At 42.9% G+C, this 11112-nt stretch overlaps 1 protein-coding gene across 1 annotated transcript in view; it reads right to left on the bottom strand.

Moving 5' to 3' along the window:
• LOC308305476 (uncharacterized protein) overlaps nt 1-11112 on the bottom strand; it is a gene marked incomplete at both ends in the record, with an annotated part of 90283 nt that overhangs the window by 59231 nt on the left and 19940 nt on the right. The window contains one exon of the mRNA XM_080750272.1: nt 9757-9894. Coding sequence (XP_080606398.1) covers nt 9757-9894 — 138 coding nt within the window. The remainder of the gene's footprint in view (nt 1-9756; nt 9895-11112) is intronic.

Genomic DNA, 11112 nt, shown 5'->3' with positions numbered 1-11112 from the left:
GCTCACACTTGCAGATCTACAAGCTCATACTGCAGATCTACAAGCTCACACTGCAGATCTACAAGCACACACTGCAGATCTAAAAGCTCACACTGCAGATCTAAAAGCTCATACTGCAGATGGTCTACTCTCGACACACAGCTCAGTATTAATCCAGCATTACAACACCATCACGGCCCGCCAAGATGTTTATTTGAATGGATTCAATCACCAGTAGATCTAGTGGTCTAAATGTTATGCTGTTGAGTGGACTGATATTTGACATGAACTAAAACATGTCAGATGACTAATAAAACATGAGTGAAACCAGAAGGAAGTGAATTCCAGAGATCATAATGTTTGCTGTCAGAATCGAACCGTCCTGCAACCCTCGGGGCTCCAAACAGCTTTCCTAGCGACCGCTCATTGCTTATGCTAATCTGCGCGGCGGAGCTGATGAATATGCAAATGCTATGCTAATGTGCTGTTAATGTATGCGTAGGGGAGGCAGCAGAGGACCTGGAGGGGTGTGTGAGGCCTGCGGCACCGTTTCACTCTGACATACGTTTCCCCTGAAATGACTAATGGTACCAACACACTGCCCTGGGGTGCCCCGCGCCACGCTCTCTGTGCCACCATGATGAGGAGGAGGAGGAGGAGGAGGAGGAGGAGGAGGAGGAGGAGGATGGCACAGAGGACAGGCTGGCCTGCGGTGCCCCGCCATGGCACCTCACCTCACCTCACCTCACCTCACCTCACCACCCTGCCTGCCCGCCTGCCTGGCCACCACCAGGGCTGGGTAGAGGACCGGTGGGCACCAGGATGTCACCAGTATGAAATATGACTCCACCGTAGCGCTGTCACAACACAGGACTGTGATTTAGTTGTGTTTGTGATCGTTTAATTTATAGAGCAGAATTATGAATGAAAATGACTTTAAGTTTTCTAAAAGAAGAACGTACCCAGGAAGATATGACTCATCTCTATGTAAACATACCACAAAGAAATGTTTAAGAAGAAGCAAAGACATATCTGATCTACAAACTTAGTTCAAATATGATTATTCCATTCTTTATTTTCTTTTTTTTTCTTTTCTTTTTTATTTTAATTTATTTGTGTGTGTGTGTGTGTGGGGGGGGGGGGGGGGGGAAGTGTCTGATATTATCGTCAGATATTAACATATTTAAAAAAAATAAAAATATATTAATCTAAAAATCATTAGTATATGTAGTTGTCTTATTTAGCAGAGAGAATGTATACATTTATAAATGTATCCTGTGGGGGATTAATTACTGCTATTAATGGTTTTAATAGCAGATACATGTGATATGGACTTTAGTTTTGGGGTAAAAGCCTGCATATCATCACTGTCGGTCAGAAACCTCGTATCCACAAGTTTCAAATGTGTACGTTTTTTGGTAAAGCAAAGCTTCATCATACAAGACTGTCGCACAAAACTAGTGAAAACAGCAGATCTACAAGCACACAACGCCTCACGATGTGAGGCATTGTCTGTTTGACAAGTAGGGTGCCTGTGAGGTCAAAACAGCGGTTTGGTTGGTCTCAGGACGTTGTGTAAACACAATCCAATACAAAAATACTAACTTTGAAGCAAAAGAAATAACTGCACTAGAATAAAGACTATCTACTCTGTTAGTTATGAGAGGGCCTGCGAAATCTAGCAACAGGGGCAGCTGAAATCTAGCACAGGGGCAGCTATGAAAAAAATGGACTAAAGCAGGTATGAAGGGGTATGATAAAAGACAGATTTAAACCTATATGTGTTTTGGTCTGAACAACTCCTTTAAACAGTCCCTTCATTTCTGAGTATTTGTTACTGCGCTTTAACGCTGAGTTGTGAAAACACACCACATCGTGCCCCCCCCCCCCCCCCCATTTATTACTCATGGTTCCACTGGGACATACGGTACGCCCCCGCTCCCCCTCCTCCTCTGAAATGACTAATAGCTCCAACTAAAGGGTTTGATCCCTGCCCGGACCGCTGTGCCCTCTGAGGGCATCTCTGCTCCAACCTGTGTCACCATGATGAAGATGATGATGATGAAGATGATGAAGATGATGATGATGCACTAAGGCTTGCCCAGCTGCCCCCGGCAGGTCAATATTAACCTTCAGGTGAAGTTTACTTTCAGGTTACCTGAGCGAGCTCATTTGAGAGGGGACGCAACCGTCTATAAACACAACACCATATGATGTGTTGTTTTCACTGAAAGACATTCAAATCAAATCAGATTGGAACGCAGGTTGTTTTTGTTTAGTTTGGTTTCTTTAGTTTTTATGCTTTTGGACATAATAGGTTTCCACTGGATATGAACAGAATTAATACAAGATGGCTCTGCAGACAGAGAGAGAGGGGGGGGGGGGGGGGGGAAGGACATATGTTGTTGTTCCACATGGTGTAATGTTCTCCATGCTGCTGCTGCCAAGAGGAAAAACACCACCCATGTGGAAAAACACTCCTCCGTCACTGACACTAAACTACATATAAAACACCACCCGTGTTCTCCTCCGTCACTGAGACTAAACTACATAAAACACCACCCATGTTCTCCTCCGTCACTGAGACTAAACTACATATAAAACACCACCCGTGTTCTCCTCCGTCACTGAGACTAAACTACATATAAAACACCACCCGTGTTCTCCTCCGTCACTGAGACTAAACTACATAAAACACCACCCGTGTTCTCCTCCGTCACTGAGACTAAACTACATATAAAACACCACCCGTGTTCTCCTCCGTCACTGAGACTAAACTACATATAAAACACCACCCGTGTTCTCCTCCGTCACTGAGGACTAAACTACATATAAAACACCACCCATGTTCTCCTCCGTCACTGAGACTAAACTACATATAAAACACCACCCGTGTTCTCCTCCGTCACTGAGACTAAACTACATATAAAACACCACCCGTGTTCTCCTCCGTCACTGAGACTAAACTACATATAAAACACCACCCATGTTCTCCTCCGTCACTGAGACTAAACTACATATAAAACACCACCCGTGTTCTCCTCCGTCACTGAGACTAAACTACATATAAAACACCACCCATGTTCTCCTCCGTCACTGAGACTAAACTACATAAAACACCACCCATGTTCTCCTCCGTCACTGAGACTAAACTACATAAAACACCACCCGTGTTCTCCTCCGTCACTGAGACTAAACTACATATAAAACACCACCCGTGTTCTCCTCCGTCACTGAGACTAAACTACATATAAAACACCACCCGTGTTCTCCTCCGTCACTGAGACTAAACTACATATAAAACACCACCCGTGTTCTCCTCCGTCACTGAGACTAAACTACATATAAAACACCACCCGTGTTCTCCTCCGTCACTGAGACTAAACTACATATAAAACACCACCCGTGTTCTCCTCCGTCACTGAGACTAAACTACATATAAAACACCACCCGTGTTCTCCTCCGTCACTGAGACTAAACTACATATAAAACACCACCCATGTTCTCCTCCGTCACTGAGACTAAACTACATAAAACACCACCCGTGTTCTCCTCCGTCACTGAGACTAAACTACATAAAACACCACCCGTGTTCTCCTCCGTCACTGAGACTAAACTACATATAAAACACCACCCGTGTTCTCCTCCGTCACTGAGACTAAACTACATATAAAACACCACCCGTGTTCTCCTCCGTCACTGAGACTAAACTACATATAAAACACCACCCGTGTTCTCCTCCGTCACTGAGACTAAACTACATATAAAACACCACCCGTGTTCTCCTCCGTCACTGAGACTAAACTACATATAAAACACCACCCGTGTTCTCCTCCGTCACTGAGACTAAACTACATATAAAACACCACCCGTGTTCTCCTCCGTCACTGAGACTAAACTACATATAAAACACCACCCATGTTCTCCTCCGTCACTGAGACTAAACTACATATAAAACACCACCCGTGTTCTCCTCCGTCACTGAGACTAAACTACATATAAAACACCACCCGTGTTCTCCTCCGTCACTGAGACTAAACTACATATAAAACACCACCCGTGTTCTCCTCCGTCACTGAGACTAAACTACATATAAAACACCACCCGTGTTCTCCTCCGTCACTGAGACTAAACTACATATAAAACACCACCCGTGTTCTCCTCCGTCACTGAGACTAAACTACATAAAACACCACCCATGTTCTCCTCCGTCACTGAGACTAAACTACATATAAAACACCACCCATGTTCTCCTCCGTCACTGAGACTAAACTACATATAAAACACCACCCGTGTTCTCCTCCGTCACTGACACTAAACTACATATAAAACACCACCCGTGTTCTCCTCCGTCACTGAGACTAAACTACATATAAAACACCACCCATGTTCTCCTCCGTCACTGAGACTAAACTACATAAAACACCACCCATGTTCTCCTCCGTCACTGAGACTAAACTACATATAAAACACCACCCATGTTCTCCTCCGTCACTGAGACTAAACTACATATAAAACACCACCCGTGTTCTCCTCCGTCACTGAGACTAAACTACATATAAAACACCACCCATGTTCTCCTCCGTCACTGAGACTAAACTACATATAAAACACCACCCGTGTTCTCCTCCGTCACTGAGACTAAACTACATATAAAACACCACCCGTGTTCTCCTCCGTCACTGAGACTAAACTACATATAAAACACCACCCGTGTTCTCCTCCGTCACTGAGACTAAACTACATATAAAACACCACCCATGTTCTCCTCCGTCACTGAGACTAAACTACATATAAAACACCACCCGTGTTCTCCTCCGTCACTGAGACTAAACTACATAAAACACCACCCATGTTCTCCTCCGTCACTGAGACTAAACTACATATAAAACACCACCCATGTTCTCCTCCGTCACTGAGACTAAACTACATATAAAACACCACCCGTGTTCTCCTCCGTCACTGACACTAAACTACATATAAAACACCACCCGTGTTCTCCTCCGTCACTGAGACTAAACTACATATAAAACACCACCCATGTTCTCCTCCGTCACTGAGACTAAACTACATATAAAACACCACCCGTGTTCTCCTCCGTCACTGAGACTAAACTACATATAAAACACCACCCATGTTCTCCTCCGTCACTGAGACTAAACTACATATAAAACACCACCCATGTTCTCCTCCGTCACTGAGACTAAACTACATATAAAACACCACCCGTGTTCTCCTCCGTCACTGAGACTAAACTACATATAAAACACCACCCGTGTTCTCCTCCGTCACTGAGACTAAACTACATATAAAACACCACCCATGTTCTCCTCCGTCACTGAGACTAAACTACATATAAAACACCACCCATGTTCTCCTCCGTCACTGAGACTAAACTACATAAAACACCACCCATGTTCTCCTCCGTCACTGAGACTAAACTACATATAAAACACCACCCATGTTCTCCTCCGTCACTGAGACTAAACTACATATAAAACACCACCCATGTTCTCCTCCGTCACTGAGACTAAACTACATAAAACACCACCCATGTTCTCCTCCATCACTGCATCAGTAGCGAGCCCACAATTAACTTATAAATAGCATCGTTCACTTTTTCACACTGTTGTTCACACTGTTTTTTCTCTCACAAATGTTCAAAAATAGCAGATATACAAGCTGCCAGCTCACACCTGGCAGTGTTGCGCTCTGAGCTTGTATATCTGTATATCTACACACACACACAGACACACACACACACACACACACACACACACACACACACACAGCTCAAATCTAAGATGCCAGAGATCCCGGTTTCAATGTGATAAATACATACAGTAACAACACCCCCCCCCCCCCCCCCCCCCCTCTCATCAGTGACTCTTCTCCTCCAGAGGATGGATGGGAGGTTCATTCATTCATCCTGATTCAACCATTCAGAGGTTCTGTGGAAAACCTGCTAAATTAAGACTCCTTTCAGTAAATAATAACTTCCCATTCCCCATGTGGCAGCAATCACAACATACAGTATATACTACTGGAGGAGCCAACCACAGGAAGACTGATATATTTAACAGTTTAGTGGAGAGGATGTACATACAGCAGTGGCGTCAGTTCAGCATAAGCTAGGGTATGGCAGAGATGGGAGTCCTCATGGAGAGGCATTACATTTTGTATAACACGGTTCTATTGTGAAAATAGCAGATCTACATGCTCACAACGCCTCGCAGATCGGCTATTTTCAAAATGTCTGGTTTTTCAAGTGCAGCTAAACTTGGCATGTTAGTAAACGTGCCACATTTAACAATAATGCATTGCACCTGTGCAGCTGACCTGCGGAACCTGGGAATATACCATTCTGTCAAGATGGGGAGAATATAATTATAATACCTTGTTAAAGTGACCATTATGTTAAATTTTGCATTTGTAGTTATTTTACTGTAATGTAACAACATAAGGATTTATATTTAAAAGTAACTTTCTTTTCCCCCCCTGGACCCAGGGTATGGCAGCTGCATACCCCTGCCATACCCAATTGACACCCCTGACTACTGACCTACCGCATAGTACTGTGTTCTATTTGTCTGTCATTCAATGTTATATGAGATACTTTAATGGTTTCCTGTTGAAATAAGTCTTTTCATGGATCTCCTTTTAGTAGACCTTGTACCAGTGAACTGTACCGTCATGAAACTGTACATTTTCCTATGCAAAACTTCTAATAAAGCCTTCAATCAATCAATCAATGACATACAGTACACACAGCTATTCTGCGGGCGGAACATTCACCCAAAATAGCAGATCTACAAGCTCACGGTGCATTGTGAGCTTGTAGACTGACATCAGATAGCTCTGTCAGGTATTTTGTACATCATGTGACTTGTATCTGTATCTGCAGCAGGCTCAACACACATCAGTTCAAATGACTCGTTCACAGCAACGTTCAGTTCAAATGACTCGTCCACAGCAACGTTCAGTTCAAATGACTCGTCCACAGCAATGTTCAGTTCAAATGACTCGTCCACAGCAAGGATCAGTTCAAATGACTCGTCCACAGCAACGTTCAGTTCAAATGACTCGTCCACAGCAAGGATCAGTTCAAATGACTCGTCCACAGCAACGTTCAGTTCAAATGACTCGTCCACAGCAACGTTCAGTTCAAATGACTCGTCCACAGCAACGTTCAGTTCAAATGACTCGTCCACAGCAACGTTCAGTTCAAATGACTCGTCCACAGCAACGTTCAGTTCAAATGACTCGTCCACAGCAACGTTCAGTTCAAATGACTCGTCCACAGCAACGTTCAGTTCAAATGACTCGTTCACAGCAGAGATCAGTTCAAATGACTCGTCCACAGCAACGTTCAGTTCAAATGACTCGTCCACAGCAAGGATCAGTTCAAATGACTCGTCCACAGCAACGTTCAGTTCAAATGACTCGTCCACAGCAAGGATCAGTTCAAATGACTCGTCCACAGCAACGTTCAGTTCAAATGACTCGTTCACAGCAACGTTCAGTTCAAATGACTCGTCCACAGCAACGTTCAGTTCAAATGACTCGTTCACAGCAACGTTCAGTTAAAATGACTCGTTCACAGCAACGTCGCCCACAGCAACGTTCAGTTCAAATGACTCGTTCACAGCAAGGATCAGTTCAAATGACTCGTTCACAGCAACGTTCAGTTCAAATGACTCGTTCACAGCAACGTTCAGTTCAAATGACTCGTCCACAGCAACGTTCAGTTCAAATGACTCGTTCACAGCAAGGATCAGTTCAAATGACTTGTTCACAGCAACGTTCAGTTCAAATGACTCGTTCACAGCAACGTTCAGTTCAAATGACTCGTTCACAGCAACGTTCAGTTCAAATGACTCGTTCGCGCTCACCGTTCAGTGAAACATAGAGAAGGGTTTCTGCGTCCAGGGGTTCTGCACAGTACTTCATATCGCCCAATCAGGACACTCGGTTCACGACCCCTTTGATGTTCAGAGGGAATCATTAAGTGGCGGTCGCTAGTGAGCGAAAAACCCCATGATGCATCACTTCCGTTTCCTCATCCACATCATTCTATCTGCAGTAAAATAACCCTTTCTCCCTTTGTTTTCTCACACGGCTCGTTTGGTCAAAACTGAATCATGTTCTATGGCAGGGGTTCGCAAACCTTTTTGTCTCAGGACACCCCATGAATATTTATTTAATCCGAGACACCCCTACATTATCATTTTCACTCCCAGCTGCTTATATTTATAGCATATCGTCGTTGTCTGGTGGAAACCTTGTATGTCCAAAACCGTTTGTTTTATATTTATCATCTATAAAATGTACTAAACTAGTGAAAACAGCAGATCTACAAGCACACAACGCCTCGCGATGCGAAGCGTTGTGTGCTTGTAGATCTGCTGTTTCCACTAGTTTTGTGTGACAGTCTTGTATGATGAAGCAGGGCTTTGCTTGACCAAAAGACGTACACATTTGAAACTTGGAGATACGAGGTTTCTGCCTGATGATATTTAGTGATTATGTTGTGAGGAAAACGTTGAGATAACAGCCATTTTGGTTAGAACTGACTGAAAATAACTTTGTACTTCAAGTTTAAATGATACTAAGTATTTTTTGAAGTGTCCAAATAAATTCCAAATATTATCAAATGATCTCGCGGCACCCCTGGACTGCCGTCACGGCACCCCAGCTGCTATGGACTACACTACAGTATATCTGACTCATGGATCGGCAAGCTTGTATTTTTTTCTTCTCCGCGTGAAAGAAGACACGTGGGGGGCGGCGACGCACACAACGGGCACACGAAGCAAGCACAGAGCAAGCACACATCAGGTAAATAATGATTTGATTATGGCAGTTAACCACCTTATTTACAGAAACCTCTGGCATCCCAGTGTTTAAAGGTACAGTACCTCTATAACCTGTCTGATCTATTTAAAGGTACAGTACCTCTATAACCTGTCTGATCTATTTAAAGGTACAGTACCTCTATAACCTGTCTGGTCTATTTAAAGGTACAGTACCTCTATAACCTGTCTGGTCTATTTAAAGGTACGGTACCTCTATAATGACCTGTCTGATCTATTTAAAGGAACAGTACCTCTATAACCTGTCTGCTCTATTTAAAGGAACAGTACCTCTATAACCTGTCTGATCTATTTAAAGGAACAGTACCTCTATGATAACCTGTCTGGTCTATTTAAAGGAACAGTACCTCTATAATGACCTGTCTGATCTATTTAAAGGAACAGTACCTCCTTGCCCAGGTCTTCTCTGATGACCTGTCTGGTCTATTTAAAGGAACAGTACCTCCTTGCCCAGGTCTTCTCTGATGACCTGTCTGCTCTATTTAAAGGAACAGTACCTCTATAATGACCTGTCTGATCTATTTAAAGGAACAGTACCTCCTTGCCCAGGTCTTCTCTGATGACCTGTCTGGTCTATTTAAAGGAACAGTACCTACTTGCCCAGGTCTTCTCTGATGACCTGTCTGATCTATTTAAAGGAACAGTACCTCCTTGCCCAGGTCTTCTCTGATGACCTGTCTGCTCTATTTAAAGGAACAGTACCTCCTTGCCCAGGTCTTCTCTGATGACCTGTCTGATCTATTTAAAGGTACAGTACCTCCTTGCCCAGGTCTTCTCTGATGACCTGTCTGGTCTATTTAAAGGAACAGTACCTCCTTGCCCAGGTCTTCTCTGATGACCTGTCTGATCTATTTAAAGGTACAGTACCTCTATAACCTGTCTGGTCTATTTAAAGGAACAGTACCTCCTTGCCCAGGTCTTCTCTGATGACCTGTCGTATCTCCTCCATGGAGCTCTGAGGAGCCTTGCTGTGAAGAACCTTCAGAGTGGAGGTGTACTCCTCTGGGAGGAGGTAGTCTAGCGCCCCCAGGTGTTGACCCACCTGCATCACACACATAATAATACAATATTTACATACATACACGCATAATAATACAATACTCAATGTGATTTATTAGTAGTAGCCTACTAGTGCTTCTTTCTTCCTTTCTTTCTTTCTTTCTTTCTTTCTTCCTTTCTTCCTTTCTTCCTTCCTTCTAGATAAACTTCTAGCCAATCAGAAAGCAGCATTCTCGGTGACATCACCATTATAGAGCAAGTCCATTGAGTTGAATGGGGGAGTTAGTAAGGTAAAGTTAGCCTCATGCTGGACCAATCTGGGAACAAAATCATTTCCAATATCTTTCTTCATAAATGTGTTCATAAAGGTGTCTACTATCACCTCTGTATAAATGTGTTCATAAAGGTGTCTACTATCACCTCTGTATAAATGTGTTCATAAAGGTGTCTACTATCACCTCTGTATAAATGTGTTCATAAAGGTGTCTACTATCACCTCTGTATAAATGTGTTCATAAAGGTGTCTACTATCACCTCTGTATAAATGTGTTCATAAAGGTGTCTACTATCACCTCTGTATAAATGTGTTCATAAAGGTGTCTACTATCACCTCTGTATAAATGTGTTCATAAAGGTGTCTACTATCACCTCTGTATAAATGTGTTCATAAAGGTGTCTACTATCACCTCTGTATAAATGTGTTCATAAAGGTGTCTACTGTCACCTCTGTATAAATGTGTTCATAAAGGTGTCTACTATCACCTCTGAATAAATGTGTTCATAAAGGTGTCTACTATCACCTCTGTATAAATGTGTTCATAAAGGTGTCTACTATCACCTCTGTATAAATGTGTTCATAAAGGTGTCTACTGTCACCTCTGTATAAATGTGTTCATAAAGGTGTCTACTATCACCTCTGTATAAATGTGTTCATAAAGGTGTCTACTATCACCTCTGTATAAATGTGTTCATAAAGGTGTCTACTGTCACCTCTGTATAAATGTGTTCATAAAGGTGTCTACTATCACCTCTGTATAAATGTGTTCATAAAGGTGTCTACTATCACCTCTGTATAAATGTGTTCATAAAGGTGTCTACTATCACCTCTGTATAAATGTGTTCATAAAGGTGTCTACTATCACCTCTGTATAAATGTGTTCATAAAGGTGTCTATTATCACCTCTGAACTTTCTCAATCACAACTACCTCTGGAAACTTTGTGGGAGCCAATCAAAATTGGGGGTATCCCGAGGGCCTGGGA

The sequence above is a fragment of the Nannobrachium achirus genome, assembly GCF_963921795.1.
Source record: "Nannobrachium achirus genome assembly, chromosome: 20".
Taxonomy (NCBI): domain Eukaryota; kingdom Metazoa; phylum Chordata; class Actinopteri; order Myctophiformes; family Myctophidae; genus Nannobrachium; species Nannobrachium achirus.
The sequence above is the reverse complement of the archived record's forward strand: the minus strand, read 5'-3'. Positions and strand labels throughout refer to the sequence as shown.